The sequence below is a fragment of the Glycine max genome, chromosome 13 (genome assembly GCF_000004515.6).
Source record: "Glycine max cultivar Williams 82 chromosome 13, Glycine_max_v4.0, whole genome shotgun sequence".
Taxonomy (NCBI): Eukaryota; Viridiplantae; Streptophyta; class Magnoliopsida; order Fabales; family Fabaceae; genus Glycine; species Glycine max.
This window is the reverse complement of record NC_038249.2, coordinates 26,771,817-26,790,926: the sequence shown is the minus strand read 5'-3', so window position 1 is coordinate 26,790,926 and position 19,110 is coordinate 26,771,817. Positions and strand designations below refer to the sequence as shown.

The 19,110-nt window shown below is 34.2% G+C and overlaps 1 protein-coding gene across 3 annotated transcripts; it reads right to left on the bottom strand.

Annotated features, from left to right (window-relative positions):
- Nucleotides 1-1,763: 1,763 nt before the first annotated feature.
- On the bottom strand, nt 1,764-14,947 carry LOC100798884 (WD repeat-containing protein 11). Of its 3 annotated transcripts, none has more exons than XM_006594171.4 (20): nt 13,802-14,947; nt 12,408-12,894; nt 10,550-10,637; nt 10,252-10,433; nt 9,918-10,054; nt 9,336-9,402; nt 8,858-8,990; nt 8,620-8,737; nt 7,923-7,998; nt 7,645-7,827; nt 7,140-7,300; nt 6,368-6,473; nt 5,600-5,804; nt 5,226-5,512; nt 4,987-5,108; nt 4,516-4,660; nt 4,312-4,404; nt 2,725-2,798; nt 2,550-2,603; nt 1,764-2,474 (listed from the first exon to the last, which is right to left on the bottom strand). In XM_006594171.4, exons 1-20 carry the CDS (start codon nt 14,788-14,790, stop codon nt 2,174-2,176), a joined length of 4,008 nt encoding a protein of 1,335 aa, XP_006594234.1. In that variant the 5' UTR covers nt 14,791-14,947; the 3' UTR covers nt 1,764-2,173. The 3 variants fall into 3 exon arrangements, with proteins under 3 accessions (XP_006594234.1, XP_006594235.1, XP_014621064.1); XM_006594172.4 differs by having other exon boundaries at nt 8,620-8,734; XM_014765578.3 differs by lacking the exon at nt 9,336-9,402 and having other exon boundaries at nt 8,858-8,985.
- Between the last annotated feature and the right edge of the window lie 4,163 nt (nt 14,948-19,110).

Sequence of the window (19,110 nt, the reverse complement as noted above, 5' to 3'; positions counted from 1 at the left end):
AACACGTTTCTAGAAAACGGTGGTGATCTCACAAAAAATAAAATGGCTCTTTAACTGCAAGAAAAGACCCGAATGATTTAGGTTGAGAAGAACTAACGCATGCTTGAAGTAACCAATTCACAATACACAATACATGAACCACTTAATGTTAATCTTCATTTCTGATCAACCTTTAGCAGCTGTGTTTATAAATGACATCTGTCCCAATTCTAGAATCATACATCTACTTCCCAATAGCTTCTCTACCATGAATATTGCAGAGAAGGAACTAATATTTCTCTACCATCTTCTTCCTGATAGCCTTTCTATACTTCTAGAACTGATTTTTCATTTGGTTGAGAAGAACTAACTGCATGGTCGTCGAACTAACCAATTCACAATATGCAATACATCAACCACTTAATACTATTTTTTATTTCTTATCAATATTGTTTTCAACAACCATGTTTACAAATGACTCTTGTCCCAATTCTAGAATCACAACTAAGCAGAGCTGTGATCCTAAAATTAATGAACATGATTGTTAAAAAAATACAAATCAAAAATGAAAATCAACATTAAGTGGTTGATGCATTGTGCATTGTGAATTGGTTAGTTTGAGCATGTCGTTAGTTCTCAATCAAATGAAAAATTGATTATTCGATTTCTCGATTTTATTAATCGCTAGAAATTGTTAAATAGCATGTTAAGAGTCATATTAGCTTTTTAGAAATAAGCTCTATAAACAGAGCACTTAGGTACTGTTGTTTGTATCTTCTATGGTGCCACTTACATTTCTCCTCAATTTATCTCTTCTGAAAAGTCGGATATAGCATTTAAAAATTTTCAGTTATGCATTTTTTTGCGATTTTGGAAAAAAAAATCACCACTAATAAAATAATAATAAAATTAATATTATGTCAACGGTCAAAATAGACAAAATAATTAAAATTTAAGATGAAAAAAAATTCGAAAACTTTGGCATATATCAACAAAAAATTTAGAACCTAAAATTATAAATGTCAAAACATTGGGGGATTAAAATCATAATTTATCCTTAAAATATTTTTTTGGCGAATGCAAGTGGTCTCCCGCTGTGGGAAAGAGATTTTTACCCGTTGGATATGATAGTTTTAAAACCAACGGTTTAGGTTTTTCTTTCCTTTTTTTTTTTCTCTATTTGTCCCATTATTTCCAATTTGTGCTGATACCGCTTCTCTCTCTTCAACAACTCAGATCTGCAAGACAAGCCCCTAAACAAAGCGATGTTTTTCCGAAAGAGGTTGTCAGCAGCAGCAACAATTCCGACGGTCTTTGAAGGGGAGAAGGAAAGGTGGGGCTACTGGAAGATGGGGGTAAAATGGGAAGGAGAGTGAAAAAGGAATTAAAAAAAATAATTCTATTCATTAATTTAAAGATAAGTATATCAAATGGTTAAAAATTCCTTTCTCACGGTTGGAGACATGAGCGCCTTAACCCTCGCCATATTTTTTGTTAAATCAACAAAAACTCCCTCTTGTTATAGCAAACTATATCAGTTTATCTTCTTTTTTTTAAAAAAAAAAAAACCAAAAAACTTGTCGATTATAATCTATTTTTCCTGTACCGTCAAGGCAACATAACATTAGCAGCAAATTACTGTCAGTAAGATAAAACAAATTAAACGAGAAGCACGTAAACTCATCCAACACCGAAAACGATCGCGTATTATAGTTACCACAATTGATTTAACATAGTATTCTCACGTTGCATGCAAATATAGATGCAACTGTTTTCGTGTCATATAAATCAAATAACATACAAATACTATTTAATAATTTGTTGCCTACAAAATTTTATGTAAGAGCTAAACGGGGTCAATTACCCCATGTAATTGCAACTTTAAGAAGTTCATGTAAACCATTCTATCTGTGCAATCAATAGGAATGTGTTTAATAAGGGTCTCAGGTATCTGCCTACCTCCAAGACTCCATGCCGATCTATGTCATACCCTTCCCAATGTTTTCCATCATACACTTTTTACAACAACATTAGCAATAAAAGCATCCAATACTCTGACACTAGAGAATGCAGGCGCCAGGTAGTACTGGAACGGCAATCAGCCTACAACTTTTCATGGCAAGAATTAATCAACCCAACAGCTCTTCCATGAATATAGATGAGAAAATTGAATCCATTTCATCAAGCCCTACACTTATTCAGAGAAAGGCTGTGAATCCATGCATAGATGCACCAACTTTCTTTGATATTGCCCTAAATATTCATTAACTGCAATGACATCTTCATTATTTGGATCTAAAGCTCGCAAGTTTAGTAGCTCATCCTTAACTGATGAACTTGATTCTTCGTCAAGAATACCTAGGTTAGAAACTACTTCTGCATGGGTTTCACGGCATGCAAGGATAAACATTGCAGCTGTGTCAGGTAACTGAGCCTCACGAAGAGCAGCCAAAGCCTCTTGCAGTGCACCAGCGGCAACATACAAAATCAGGGCCCTGCATTGGGTCATTCAAGATCAAATGAAGAGAATAGTCTTCAAAGAGAAAAAATTTAAAGAAAGACAGTAGTACCTCCAGATGTTATGTTCAGTGTGCAGGACATGGCTCGCCCATCTTTGCAACACTCTGCAATAATAACAAAATGTAGGTTATGCTGTAAATAAATGTGATGTTTGATCCCACTCATATATATATTGAAGTTAATTGATGTGGACAAAAACATTTATTATCAAGAAAGAGTAAGAACCTTGCATAGTCTGATCCCTTTAAGTGGCTAGCAGCTAAGGTTGCAGCATCCGTCCAGCACCCAGCATCTTGTAGCTGCATAAGATGTCATTCCATTTCTCTTAGAAAATCAAGCACATTATATTGATAACTTGTCTCTTAATTTTTAAATTTGTAAAACCTAAAGAACTATTCAGAGATTTTTTTTCAGAAAAATCCAGAAATTTTCCAATTTTGATCTATTTTTCAGGAATCTTTCTGAACTGAACTGAACTTGCATTAAAAAATGTATGTTAATGAGTAAGGCAGGAAGGGAGGCCACTTTACATTCAGCACGTTGAGATATATTAATCTGCTATACAAAGAATCTCTTGTACCTACCTGGTCAAAGTGATTCCCATAATTGTCCCCAGGAGTATCTCAGTCGAGCAATATGTACTCTAATATGGAGGTCTCATTCGTTAAAAATTGGTAGGGTAAAATTTATGATAGGAGATGCATTACATTCAGTTGTATAGCCCAATTTCTGATGCAATATAATAAAAAAAGCTTCCAAACATGTCTTTTAATTAATGGAGTTTTCTATTGTGTGCCCATAAGCATATGGTATGAAAGCATTAGTATACTTTATTAAATGCTTTAAACTACTTAAAAAGGCAAGCATTGAATGATTTTTGTATTTTCCATATAATAAATATTCTTTTTCAATTAAAAAAATTCTGTTTTTCTATTTCCTATCATGAGTCTATAGTCACACGATAGAAAACCTCTTGAGGCCTTAATTAATGTCGTAACCATGCCTAACAGCTTCTTTCTCTAAGAAGGTTGCTTCTGCAGATTCCAGCAGTTAAGGTGATCAAATCTACTTTGAAAAGCCACAGTTTAAGATATTTTAAACAATATTGATTTTTGAGAGATTATTGATATTAGCAGAGAATGTAGTGCAAGGAACTCCGTTACATTCAAATATTAACAATTTAACCATTTTTTGTCTTTCCTATTTGACACCAATTCAGACTGATGTACTGAGTAGAACTTACAGTACACAGAAAAGGAACTACCTTATAATAAGATGTTTCACTTCCATAATAACAATAGAATTCTGCAGCCACTCTTTCCCATTAGTTTTTTTTTTTTTTTAATGTTAGATAAAATATGCTAAATCATGAATCCAGTTATCACCTAAATGGAGAAAATAAAATTTCCTTGACATAATTTGAACTTGAAAATCACCAAGAGGCCATCATGCAAACAGGCTCTTGTTTTCAACTTAGTAAAATCGACAAACTGAAACCAGCCAAGAGATCATATAAATTGTGTATCTGTTTGAATGTATTTTGCACTGAAATACTGAATTCAAGAAAGCAGGGACAGTACACTTTTTTTAGAGAAATGGCTAGCAACGCACTCTTTTCAACACACTTTTCACTTTTTACTATTTGTTGAAATTTATTAGAAATCACAAAAAAAAAAATTTCACAGGTCCCAGTTATTATTTAACTTGTCTCTCCTGATTTTGTAGTTTTCAATAAATATTAACCAAATGATAATGTGTTTTAGAAGGAGTGTGTTCCTAGCACTCAAATTTTTATTATAAATGCAGCCTGACCTGAGAACATGCTTCTTGATATCTTCCAACTGCACATAGAAGATGCATGCCAGAGAGTGACCTGTCAGCCCTCACCATGTTGGCTGCAACAACCTAAAAAATATATTTGATGTTATAAAATACTGAATACAGAACTATATTCTTGTATACTAACCAGAATTTGTATTTGATGCCTAAACATGTGCATGCCCAAGTTAAACTCACCTTCACTGCAAGTTCATGAAGAGACCTTGAAACAGCAGAAGAGAGAGCAACTGCACGAAGTGCATTGACGTAGAAATAAGAGCTCTCTGGAGGTGTAGAAAGCAATAAACTAACTGCAGCTTCTAGGTTTCCAACTGACACCAGCCTGGTAGCATAAAAAATTGAGTATTCTAATTGGAGTAATAATCCCATTTAAAGCATTATGGAAAAGAAACTTCAGTGGTTTCTGTCACAGCAGCACCTTTTCTGTTCAGAACAAAATATGAATTTGTGGAGTGCTCACCTCAATACAATGTCTTGCATATTATAATTTCAAATAATGAAGTACTAAAAATGTGAAGGATTTGGACTACAACTAAGGAGTTTGACATGAAGATATTAAGCTAAAATGCCTTCTTCTGACCTTAAGTCAAACTAAGCCATATGCTCATACTCTCAACAAAATGATAAAAAGAAATGATGCATACTTACTCATGAATACGTTTCTGTATAGCCTCTTCACCTTCTAATTTTTCATGCCAAGAAATGCGTTCACTAGCACTTTTCCACAACTCTTCTCGGTCAAAAGCCATTAACCTTAGTTGACCTTGACTCTGCTAACCATAAAGCAAAAGTCACTTGGAAGAATTTGACACTCAACAATTGGAATGTGGGACACTACAAGATATATCCCAAGATAGAGACTCAAAGGAAACTATAATACATCTTACCAATACATCTCTTCCTGTTTCTTCCGTCGGTTTTCCCTTTGATGATATCCGAGATAGTAGAGATGTCTCATCATCAACATCAGAGATAGGTGCTGCTGTGGATTCTTTTGGTGGAGGCTTTCTCAATACCTTGTTCAACAAATGTTTAAGTGCCTGAGGCAGCTGTAGCCAAAACAGAGCTTCTGAGGATTCACCAAATATTATAGCTGCAAATGCAAACCTTGCGGCACAACCTTTATCCACAATACTAGCATACAACTTTGCTCTCTCATCATCAAGCATGCAACCTTAAGAAATGGAGATATTGGTAGTGTTTTTAACACCAAAAACAAAACAGAAAAAATTGCATTATCGAAACTCTATAAGATACAGACCTTCTTTTCTATATGGTTCCAATACTTTTAAGAGCATCTCAGGCACCACTGAGTCGCCAAGAGGTGGTATGTCGATCATGTAGGTGCGAAGATCCCCTTTAGATGAAGGAGTTCCTGGAATTAAGTGAGGTCTCTTTTCTATGGTTGTACTGCAAGTGTTAAACCAAGAAGGTTTAACACCCAATTGTAAAATCATGCGCAATGCCTGTAGCACATTAGTACATATTCATTATTCAATGAATAAATAAATAAATAAATAAACAACAAAGATCTGATGACCAATGTAATCATAATTAATACGAAACTAGTAAAATTTGTACAATATTTAAGGAAATTGAAAAAGAAAATCTCAATTTGTATGAATTATACAGACCTAGACTAAATATGGACTATTGTCAACTTAAAATAAAGAATGAAGCCTAAAACTGACTTGTCAATCATAACAAAGGAAAGGGGAATATTCAATTTAATTTCAATTTCTTTTTTTCAGCAAGAAAACTTGTTTGATATTAAATGAAAACAGATATCCTATTACCATGAGAAATTCAAAATGATTCACACTCCACCAAATCATTTCCATTTCATTCTTCAAAATTTTCATGTTACTTCTTACATCCATTATTGCACATGAAATCTGTTGTCAATTATGTATTTTCGTCTATAAAATGCAGACATTCACTGTGAGAGATGGTTATAGAGCTTTGGTAGAAAACTAAATTACAAGAAGAAAATATAATTTAGTTAGTTCGGTAAACTCAGTAAATTTACCAAGGCATGTGGTAAAGGAAGAAGTATGGGACAACATATAGGCATTGACCGGAATCTCTCCTTTGTATTTCTGATATGGGGTGCATAACCAAATCGTTTATCATTTCTGCATGAAAAGAAAAGAAAAATATGTCATTCACATAGTCAGTCCATTTTAGAAACCCCTGAAATTGTGACGACTATTATTAGCTATGGGTCATCAAGATAATGACAAGCACTTGGTGATTCATTCACCTTGAAGAGAATACTAAAACTCTAAAGGTTAGAAACTAATGAACTAAATATCCATTGATGTTGAACTGTGTTGAGATTACAAAACACGAATATTTGAACATTGCACACACACAGAGGATGTGTGCCAGGCTATACATTTAAAATGGATGGTTAGGATTAGATTTAACTAAAATAAAATTATCCATCCAAGTATGGTTATATGACTAAGAGTAACTCCTCTCCCTCTCCCCTATCACGCTCTTACGAGATATGTCCCCCTATATAGATATATATTGTTCAAAATTTTATAATCTCTTTCGCCTTTCAGGTGCAAAGGAGCTTAAATGCAACAATTGATTGACATCACATGTCATTTATCTAAACATAGTTTTCATCTAGACATTTCAATGTCAAGACCAATGTTCTTAAAATTGCTAAGACATTTCCCACCATCCATTATAATCTAAGTCATTAAAACACCATAAAGACCACCAATCATACGTTGATAATAATAATACAAAGAAGCTCATATTTTTTGAGAGTGATTTGTGGCACTTACGCATTAACTTCAACAAGACGAAAACTACTATCTGCTCCAGCAATGCACAGTACCAGTGGATCATTCTTAACAGTTCGCAAGGGCAACCAATCAAGTTCCAATACAAGGGTTCCAGGAAATTGAGGTTGCAAAAGTGAATTAGCTAAGGGGTCTGGTGAATCCTGCAAAAAACATGTTGAGATTTATGATCAAACAATTACAAGAGATGTTCTCAGTATTTCAAAAAGAGAAAATTTATTTTCAACCTTTTCTTTTTCTGCCCCAAATAGCTAAACAAGATCTATGAAAAATGAGAACTGGCAAGCTTATTTGTTAATATAATAACATTAAGTTTCTTAGTCTTCAATCCCCCGTTAAAACCAATGTTAGAAAAGAATTAGACAAAGTTATGAAAATGCTTAACATAAACAGTACAAATATTTATGCAAAGTAAGAAATGAAATAAAAATTAAATTGCACCAATGATCCGAAAAAAGAACAAAAAAAAAGTGAATTCCCATCTTACCAAATCAAATACAGAAAAAGTATTATCATAAAACAGAACAGCTATACGCCCCCGGCTCTGGTCCCCTGGTACAAAAGGTGAGAATTTGATTCGCCGGATTCCTTCTCTGTGAGTGTTGAATGAGGAAGAATGTCCTGTTGTCACATCCCACCATCTTATGTTCCCTATTCTGTCTCCCATGACCTGAAAAACTAATTTGGTCAAAATCATCATTCAATTTAGAGCAAAATTGGATTAGATAATATAGATAGAACCAATTCTGAAGTAATAATGCATACCACATGAGGCAAACGGTAGGCCATTGCAGTGATTAATCCATCCGATGATACAAATGAAGAAGAAGGCCATTTCGGTCTGTGGACAATGCTAACTTAATCAGAGAAAGCAAGCATTAAAAGAAGAACTGCATAAATAATGTATAGCATATTTATCAATCCAGGATACCAGCGTATAGCAGCCAGCTCTTAAAACACTATAGCAGGCTAGCAGGAAACAGTGTGACCACTATTTTAACTATTATAATACAAACAAAATAATTTGTACTACATATACAAATAGTCAAAAAGAAAAAAACCCAAAAATTAAAGAAATTTATGATAAATAATAAGTCACAGTTTATACACACAATCACCATCAACCTAATAACAAAAAGAACATAGTAATGAAGTAAAAAAAACTGAAAGACAATGTTTAAATTAATAGAAAAGGAACATAAAAATTTCGATAAGAATTAGCAAAATGTGAATTGGGAAGTCTAAAGGGAGAACAGAGCACAGCAAAAAATAGATCTGCATAGTGAAAAGGAACAAAGGTCAAAATAGAGAAAAAAAATTAGTGAATAGTCAAGGAAGGAGGGTTTCAAATCCTATAAAGTTTTTAAAGCATTAGAAAATGGGAGAGAAATCACAATTTTACTCCCCACCCCAAAGGGAAAAAAAACTAATCAACATTGTTTCAGGGGTAAAAAGTTATCACCTAAAATCTCGAATTCTTCGACCATGCACTTCAAAAACTCCAAGTGCCCCATTCACCAGAGCAAATGCAAAACTTTCAGACGTGTCATCCTGAGATCCCTCTGTGCTAGAACCCTCTTCTGAAGGAAATCAACACCACTCATAAGCTATTTTAATCTTACACAAAAAGGGAAGGAATCATTAATTCTAGATTAGCAGATATGTTGATAATGTCTAGGCACTTTAAGCAAACAACTAACTTGAATCTGAAGAGGAAGTTTTTGATAGTTTGGATGCTTCATCTGATGCCCCAGATGTTTGATCTTTAGAAGGACGCGGAACAGTTGGAAGAGTCCATTCTAATACCGTAAATGGAAGAGCTAATGATCTAAGCTACATAGAGAGAGAGAGCAACCATTATAAATATCCAGAAAAGAACATATAGCGCCAACCAAAATAAATAACAATTATACTACAGATATTAGAATTAACCTTCCTAATCTAAAAATAAAGAACACTTTAAAAAGCAGGACTTTGAAATTAAAAAAGAATAGTGAAGTCAAGACATCAATCATGAACACAGGAAATTAGCTTGTGATAACCATGTCCTACTTGCAATCATAAAGGAAATATTTGGAGACAAAAGCAGGGTAGAAGAGGGGGAAAAGGGACAACAGGTAGACTTGGGAAAATATTATTTAAAGTGGCAGTGGTTTTAAGTACATAAAACCAACTTACCATGATGGGATTTTTAGTCATTGCCCAAACCTCGACAGGTGCATCACGAAACAAAATTAGAAGATACCTGAAATATTGTGGATATCAAACTACTGAAAACCAGGACGTAATCACAAATCTATCTGTTAATGTAGGGTGGAAGTAAAGCAAACAATTCCAGTAGACCATGATGGAAAGGAAAACAAAACGGACATGAAAGAAGCATTTTTTAAAAAAAAGAAAAATTAAACACTCAAACTGGTCACTAACACCAACAAAAGATAGGGTTTGAGTCCCAAAAGTCCCATCATCAGCAAGGATTACAACATTACACAAGACATCATTTTGCATAACCAGCCAGGGAAATGTAAAATTTACTAAGATCTTAAAGGTAGGAAACACAAAGCATATATACCTGAACTAAATTATGATTCCATCTTGCTAGTACAAAATTGTTGATATGACTAGAACATTAGGGCTCACAAGTTTTGTATTAACACATCAGTATAGAAAGAGAAATAGAAAACTGTGCTACCAAAAGAAGATTCAGAAAATAAACAATGAAGTAAATGATAATAACAAAAGTTTAGCTTTGAGATTCACCTTCCAGATGAAGATGTTCTCAGAGCTCTTATTGGTGCACGTTCTGGCTTTTGCATAACTCGGAACATCTTGTTAAGGCCACTTCGAAGGCAGGTAACAACTAGCTTGTTAATATATCCTCCGGATTTTTCATTAGCCTGAGTCCAAAAGCATAAGCATAACAATTGAACAATGACGAAAAAAATACTTTAAAAATCATTAAGCTTATCTTGCAGAGAGATAAGATACAAATAATTACCAAAAAGGAAAAAAGAACTGCAACAGAAAGAAACAAACTATGCAGGGAATTAACATAAAGAAAAATCTGTTTAGACATGAGTATTGAATTATATACCTGAGTATAAGAAAATGAAACCAGTCTGGAATTTCCTAGCCATCGTAGTCCCCTAACAATACCATTATGTACTGATAAACTTGAAGCAACGGCATTGGCTGAAACATCAACAACATCTATTGTCCCACTCTGTGTTCCCAAAGCAACCAGGGGAACAGCTGCTGCTGGATAATTTCCTCCACCTTCACATAAAATTATTTCATTAATCAACACAGGAAGCATGGTACGCATAATAACCTCTATATAAGGGTAACCTATATTTGAAAAAATATACAAGTTGGTGGGAAGATAAACTAACGGGCCAGGGTGGCTGTTAGAGAAGGGGTTGGTACTGCCAGCATAGTCACTGTTGAAGAAAGAAGCTGAAGCTGTCCAACTAAGCTAATCTGCATTAGAAAATTAGAAAGAAAAAATGAAGTCAGTTAACTTCAAAAATTTGAAACCAACACAGGAAATCCAAATAGGTGCTATCTAGCTTTTAGATGCTGTTTTTCAGCAAAGAAAAGTCAGGATTCAGATTATCACATAGATCATAATTCGTAAGTCAAATAATAAGAACTCAAACCCCAAGTTTGGGATATTTGATCCTACCATCTGCCTCTTGCAAAAAAAAAAAAAAACATTGAAATGTTCACTTCAGAGCAGGACAAATGATGCAGACAAATATTATTCTTTTGCATCTTTCTTTAGCTTCTTTATTTTCTTGGAAGGCAGAGTACCTTGTGAAGAATGGCTATTCAAGGTTGGTTCATACAGATAAATAAACAGGGCCAAAATAAACAGCAAAGAAGACTGCCATAATCCTTGCATGTATGACTGTATGCGGGCACACAAGCTCTATATATGCATACGCTCAACAAAGGTGCAAGGATTAATATTCACACTATGTCTCACTTGAAAAGCACAAATTGATTACTCTTCAATTAGATGCTAAATTGAAGGTTCTACCACTGCACCATTATTATTGATTTCATTGTAAAATTGTAATTGCCTGTATCATGTGTTTTGACGTGTTTAATTTGAATTCCTGTAACTCACGTTTAATGTCCTTCTCCCATTGGTAGCCAAACTTGATACAGGAGAGATGGGCTAGAATGCTAGGTAGAAAATCTGGAGTTAACCAAAAGACAAGGATATTCTAGGAATGGGATTCATAACTAAAAATATAAGTTGTTATTCATTTTACATTACACATAGCAAGCCCTCTCATAGGCAAAATAAACTTGACTAACCACCTAACATTTCTCCAAAACTTGATTAACCCAACCCATGCTGTAGGAGCTGTCAATTAGGAACGGGCAGAGCTGGCTCACGCAATTTAAATTTAGTTGCACATTGACAAATAGCTAGCCCAGCCCAACCCAGCCCTTCACAAACTGGCCCACTAGCCCACTTTTTTAAAGAAGTTACTTCTCAAGAATCATAACCACATCAATCAATAATATGAAAACTAACATCTATATAAAATGCAACTTACTTTCCTACCATGTTCTTGTATTTATCATACTTACTGTCTTAAATTAACTTACTATAACACAGTATAAGCCACCTTAAAATCACCTAAGATAGTCCAAGAAATTTTCAAAAAGAAAATTGTATTAAATTCGAGAATCAGCATATAATTATCAATGAACCATGTATGCCTTGCATTAGTTTTCCTCCAATTGAAAAGAAAACTCAATCTTGAGCTTTTAGGTTGATCCTGAAATCTTCCAGAGCATATATATTGAAGAAGAACTAGAACTTTTTTATTTGTTCCCCAAATTTCAAACAACTAAGATTCATCTGCATGAATCCTTGACTGATTTGCGTGATCAAATGTTAAATGGAATTTAAGTAGAACAAAGTCAACAGATCAAACATAAGGAAATCACTGCAATGCATTACCAAATTTGACATTGAAAAGATCATGGGTCATAAAAGTTACTTCTTGAACTACTCAAGAAGTAAAGCTGATTTAAATATAATAAAAATGCTTCTTCCTCCACAAAGTTAGCTAGACTGGCAGACTGGTGGAGATATCTAATCTCACATATTATCCCCCATTGATTTCATTAATTGGTTTCCTTCAAAATATACCATTTACCCTATCCCACCCCATACCATTTTAGTAGCAGATACAATGTAGGACTGTAGGTTAGAAAGTATGGACTTACCTTCATTGAAATTTCTTCCTGGCCAAAGACTGAGGTCTGCAGGCGGCTTCTATTATCATTGAAACGCTCTCGTTGCCTGCCTGCATTTAGGTCACGTCCACCAGCAGAAGATACTAAGGTGTTAGAGTTGGCCCCAGGATGTGATACCGTATGGTCATTGTTGACCAAATCTAACTTCTTATCATTTTTTTGGGTGTTTGCTTGCCCTTCAGCAGTCAAGAGCCAGTTCCACATTTTTCCATCATCAGAAATGGAGATCAAATGTATCTTGGAAACAATATTAGACTCATAACAAAAATCAAAAGGATTCTCAAAATCCTCACGAAGGTAAGGAGAACTTGGTACATCAGAATAATTCTTGCCAATGTTCTGAAGTATGGAATCTGATTGGCATAAAAGGACCGAGAGTATTGAAGGAGAAGGGACAGAGGTACCAACTGATGGCATCAACTCTTCCAATGAGTACATAACGTGTACCTGTTCCCCACTGTGATCACAAGCAGATAAGTATAACTCTTAGTTTCAGAATAAAAAAAGCACATGTGAGTCAGTATATCAATAGGAGTCACAAGACCATTAACATCCAGAAATGAACAGGAAGGAAAGGAAACCAGAAGTGGATGCTAAGATATTTTGGCATTGAATACTTTGTGCACACCCATTGCCCAAAAGGGAGCTTGAAAGGTCAAATGAGATTAAGAGCCCATTTGCTCGGGTTTTTTAATTTTAGAAAAGCATTTTTTAAATTAAAAAATATGATAATTATGCAAGTTAAAAACAAAAACTGTTCAGTGCTTAGCTTAGAAACTAAAAGAAATAGCTTCAGAGAAAAAAAAAGATATAAACAAAAAGTATCATAATTTTTTTAAAATCCTAAAATTTGTGGAGCACAAAGCTCTTTATATAAAACAGAACAAACCCAATATGGTTACTGAAACAGCTCAAAAAAGGAAAATACACATATTAAGAAAGCTAACATCACCATCTTATAATCTTATCCTTTGATCATTTAACCACGTCACTTAAAAGTGATTCAGCTCTCATGGGCAGGGAGGGCTAACATCAAATAAGGAGAATCTCACACAAAATGCCAGCATCTTCATACAGCTGTCTTAAATACAAAGAACTAAGTATTTTTTTACACTTGCAGCAACCAAAATTTGACAAACAAAAATGCAATAACAAGCTAAACATATAATGAAAGCTTCTGCTATTTTATATCAAACGGGTATATCCTGTATATATACGAACTGTCAAAGCATCTTTCTGTTACTCTCTTGCAACAACCAAATATACATAAACTATACTACACACTGTATTTGCAAATGCACGAGTGAACTTTGCCTATATACTCATCTATATTCTAAATTCGGAGTAAAGGTAAAAACGCTTACGGTTTCCTCCTCCATGTGCTGAGCTTGCCATCAAGATGAGCACAGTAAATCCACTCGTTACTCGGATCAGGCAGCACATCGAGAAACTTGCCGCAACCACGCGGCAGCGCGGTGTTAAAAACCACCGTCTCATACTGCAAGTCAAACACCACCAACTCCCTCGGAAACGTGACGAACAGAATGTGCCTCCACTGCTGGGAGAAGGCGAACTTCGCGGTATAAAGTGGAAAGGCGGCAGCCGCGGGCGACGCCGCGGAGGCGGTGGCAGACGATCCGCCGGCACCGTCTCTCTCGAGCTTAACCAATTCGCTGGAATCGGTCGGAATCTGAAGCTCCTTGATGACGACGGCGTCCTCGGAGTCTCCGAGGAGGACGATAGACAAGAGAAAGCCGCGGAGGCCGACGGCGCAGATGCGGCGCGAATCGAAGGGATCGCGGCGAATGCAGGAGAAGTATTCAGGCGAAGCGTCGTATTTCCAAACGCAACGTCCGGTGGAGGCGTTGTAGAGAGAAAGAGTGGAAGGACCGTTAATCGCGGCGAGGAGGTAGGAATCGGGGCGGGCCTGGGCCCAGCAGAGGTCCTGGACGCCTTGTTTGGAGTCGGTGTCGAACCAGAGGAGGGCGGACTTGAGGCGGAAATCAAGGAGCGCAATGCGGCCCTGGCGGTCAGCGGCAGCGAGGAGGAGGTGGTTGGAGGAGGGTTCGGAGGAGAGGAGGTGGCGGCTGAGGGGGAGGGGGGACCAGCGGAGGGCGGTGACGAAGGGCGCGGCGGAGGAAGGTGGAGGAGGGATGGGGAAGGAGGAGAGTAACTGCATGGAGCGGGTGTCGACGATGGAGATGGAGCTGCCGGAGGGGAATGCCATGAGGCCGTGAGGACTCAGATCTGCGGATCCGAAGTTGTTGCGGCTGGGTGGGCCTGGGAGCATTGATTCCCATGACTCTTGCGGTTGCGTTGTTACTGTTGCTGCTGCTCTCGGACTCGCCAGCATCCTTCACTCCGATTTCGATCCAGTGCAAGGGCCCAAGCGTGTTTTTCTTGCCTTCGATCGTTCGCTTTTGATTTCCGCTTCTTACTTACTACACAAATGAAATGAAAATCGTTGAGTACCTGTTGCAATAGCACTAAAGTCACCTTTGACCATTTTCTACCAAACAAAACAAAAACAAACCTTTAATTTGCCTGTTTTTAACCAGGGTTCTGTCTAAAATTCTAAATCGTTAAGGAATTGAAAATAGAAAATATTTATTAAAGTTTACATTTGAGAATATACTAGAAATCACGTATAAATGTATTCATGAAGAGGAAAATATGCTTTTGTTGAAAATGTTTTCTATAAAATTATTTTTAAATAAAATATGTTAAAAGTATGAAGATTTTTAATATATTTATTATAAAATTATGTATGAAAAGATTTTTCAATTTAATAATATTTATTTATTCTAAAATTTTATTTAAAGTAACTTTTAATTGAATAATTTTTTTTTAAAATTGACATGATATTAAAATTAAATTCAAAATTTTAATGAGTTTAATTTTTATGCAAATATAAATGTAAAGATTTTATGATTTTATAATTAGAAAATCACTTTAATAATGACTTTTAAAATAACTATTAACAAACATTAATAATTTTATTACATGTAACACTTTATTATCAAATAATATCGTAAAAAACTTATACTTTCAATATATTTTAATACTACTAATTTTTTAAAATGATTTTAATTTGTTCTACAAAATTATCTTTAAATTCTCTTATTTTATCAGATAAAAAATATTAAACAATTTCAAATTTTTTAATATTTAAAATTTAATTTTTATATACTTTCAATTTTACAATATTAACCAATAAAAAATATTATTAATATGAGTTTTATAATAATTATTATAAAAATTAACAAAATAATCGTATATAACAAATTATAATTAAATAATAGTCAATATATAAACTATTTATTCATATATATTTATTTTTTTATTCAATAATTTTCTTATAAAAGGTATATCATTCCTCATGTCATTTGTTTTCTTCGTTAAGTTTTGAAAATGAAAATGAGTGACAATGCCGTGACACGTTTGTTATTAAATGAATATTAATATTAATTCATTTTCCATCTTTTTTGCTAGTAATCCTGTTAGTTATTGATTTTATATATTTATATTCAATGAATTTATTACATATTGTAAGAATTTTAGAATCTATAATTCTCTCATCCCTTTGAAAGTAAGTAAAACTTACCTTAATTCATGAAATACATAAGTTTTTCAATTTTTTTATCTTAATTTATCTCCTTCTTTCTTTTATTGTCCTCTCATGTTATTCATAAGTTAGTTATTAGAAGTTTATTAATTTTCCATAAGTTTATTAACTTTTTATATTTGTCTATAGGTCCCTTTATTTTATTAAATCAAGTTTAGACCCCTAATTCACATGAGTCATATTATCATGTTATTTAATATTTTTTTCTAACATTCTCCCACTTGACTATGTCATAACACTTCATGATTTAATAATTACACAAATCATAATGCGCATTAAAAGATTGCAAATAAATTGGCTTCATCATTAATCATAATTAAAGAAAAAAAATAATAAGAGTCATGGCGATTACATGTCATTTAATCAACATGTTCCCTTTCATGTACTATTATCCTTCTCTTTGATATGACGGTAAAATGAGAAGTTCATAATGGGTTCAAACAAAAGTCATTCTTTAATTAGCAAAAATATAATATGTTTTCCACATCATAATTTGCATGCATATACACATAAAGTAGAAAACACAAATTTCATAAACTTACACAATAATGAGCCCAGAATGTCAAATAGACATTATTAATAATAATAACATTCAACATTCACTAGCAGACATAATGCTCATATTCACTACATGGCCAGTAAATACTTTGGGCGGTAACCTTTTTGTTAAAGGGTCAACAATCATTAGATTAGTGCTAATATGTTTTATTGACACTATATGTTTTTGAACTTCTTTAACGACAAAGTATTTCAATTCCATATGCTTAGCACCTTTAGAATACTTGTCGTTTTTAGAAAATAAGATAGTTGCGGTATTATCACAATAAATTTTCAACGGTTTGACAATACTGTCAACTACTCCAAGTCTAAAATAAAATTCCGCAACCAATTAGCCTGAACTGTGGCCTCAAAGCATGCCACAAATTCAGCCTCCATGGTGGATGCAACAATGACTAACTGCTTTGCACTTTTCCATGAAATCGCTCCTCCGGCTAAAAGATACATATAACCAAATGTAGACTTTCTTGTATCTATACAACTAACAAAATCTGAATCTGTATATCCAATCACCTTAAGATGACCAAATCTCCTATAAGTAAGCATGTGATCCTTTATCCCTTGCAAGTATCTTAAGACTTTCTTTGCAGTTTTCCAATGATCCAATCATGGATTACTTTGATATCTACCAAGAATACCAACTGCAAAGTTAATATCTGGCCTTGTGCATGTTTGAGCATACATTAGACTCCCAACAACAGATGCATAAGGGATATTTTCCATCTGTTTCCGTTTCAAATCATTCTTTGGACATTGCATGAAACTAAATTTGTCTCCTTTATGTATTGGAACGAGAGATGTTGAACATTTATCCATTTTGAATCTCTCTAAAACTTTATTAATATATGATTTCTGAGACAAGCCTAACAGTCCCTGTGATCTATCACGGAATATTTCTATTCTTATCACATAGCCTGCCTCACCATATCTTTCATTTCAAAGTTGTTAGAGAGAAACTTCTTAGTCTCACGTAATAGACCAAGATCATTAGCTACAAGCAAGATGTCATCAACATACAGAATAAGAAATATAAATTTGTTCCCACTGACCTTCAGATATATACACCGATTAACAGTGTTTTCCTTAAATCCAAAGAACGTAATAGTATCATTGAACTTAAGATACCATTGCCAGGAAGTCTGTTTAAGTCCATATATTGATTTCTTAAGTTTACACACCATGTGTTCCTTTCCTTCTTCAATGAACCCCACTGGTTGGTCCATATAAATATCTTCCTCTAAATTCTCATTCAAAAAGGCAGTTTTAACATCCGTTTGATGCAACTCAAGATCATAATAAGCTACTAGTGCCATGATAATCCTGAAAGAATCTTTCTTAGAAATTGGAGAAAATGTTTCCTTATAATCAATGTCATTTTTTTTAGTAAAACCTTTAGCAACAAGTCGAGCCTCGTGTCATTCAATATTACCATGAGAGTCACGCTTAGTCTTAAAGACCCATTTACACCTAACTCTTTTGCATCCTTCAGGCAATTCCATAAGATCCCATACACCATTTTGTGCCATTAATTTAAGCTTATCTTTCATAGCATCTAATCATTTTCCAGAATCTTCACCATTAATGACTTCTGAAAATGAAATTAGATCATAATCAATGCTTAAGCTTGTAGATAATTCACATAGTCATTCGAAATAACAGATCTTCTTTCTCTTTGAGATCTTAATACTATTTCTTGTGATTGTTCTACTATATGTTCATGGTTCAACAGTATAAGGAACAACAATTTTTGAAGTAGAAGCACTAGTTAAAGGAACTTGTACTCTAACTTCTTTAATCTTCACATTTTGTGAAGCTTCACTCCCACTGGTTTCACCATTCTCAATGAACCTGACATTTCCAGTTTCAACAATTCTTGTACGATGGGTAGAACAATAAAATATATACCATTTTGATTTTACTGGATAACCAATAAAATATCCATTAATTGTTGTTGCATCAAATTTTTTTTCTTGTGGATTATATATTCTAATTTCTGCCTGACAACCCCAAACATGTAGGTGTCTCAAACTGGGTTTCCTACCTATCCACAGTTCAAAAGGTGTCTTTTGAACTACCTTACTAGGAACCCTGTTCAACAAATACATGATAGTTTTTAAAACATACATCCACAATGATACATGTAAAGATGAATTACTTAACATGCTCCTAACCATATCCATTAAGGTTTAATTACGCCTTCCTGACACACCATTTTTTGTCCCAATCTATCTCTTTCCTTCTTTTATTTTCCTCTCACGTTTTTTATGGATAATTAGAGAGAAAAACTCTTATGGCAGTGATAGAACCTTTTATTTTTTATTAACAAACTTCCATCAAGTTAGTTATCATAAGTTTATTAATTTCCCATAAGTTTTTTAACTTCTCATATTTATCGATAGGTCCCTTTATTTTATTAAATCAAGTTTAGATCCTTAATTCACATGAGGCATATTATCATATTATTTAATATTTTTTTCTAACAAATCCACC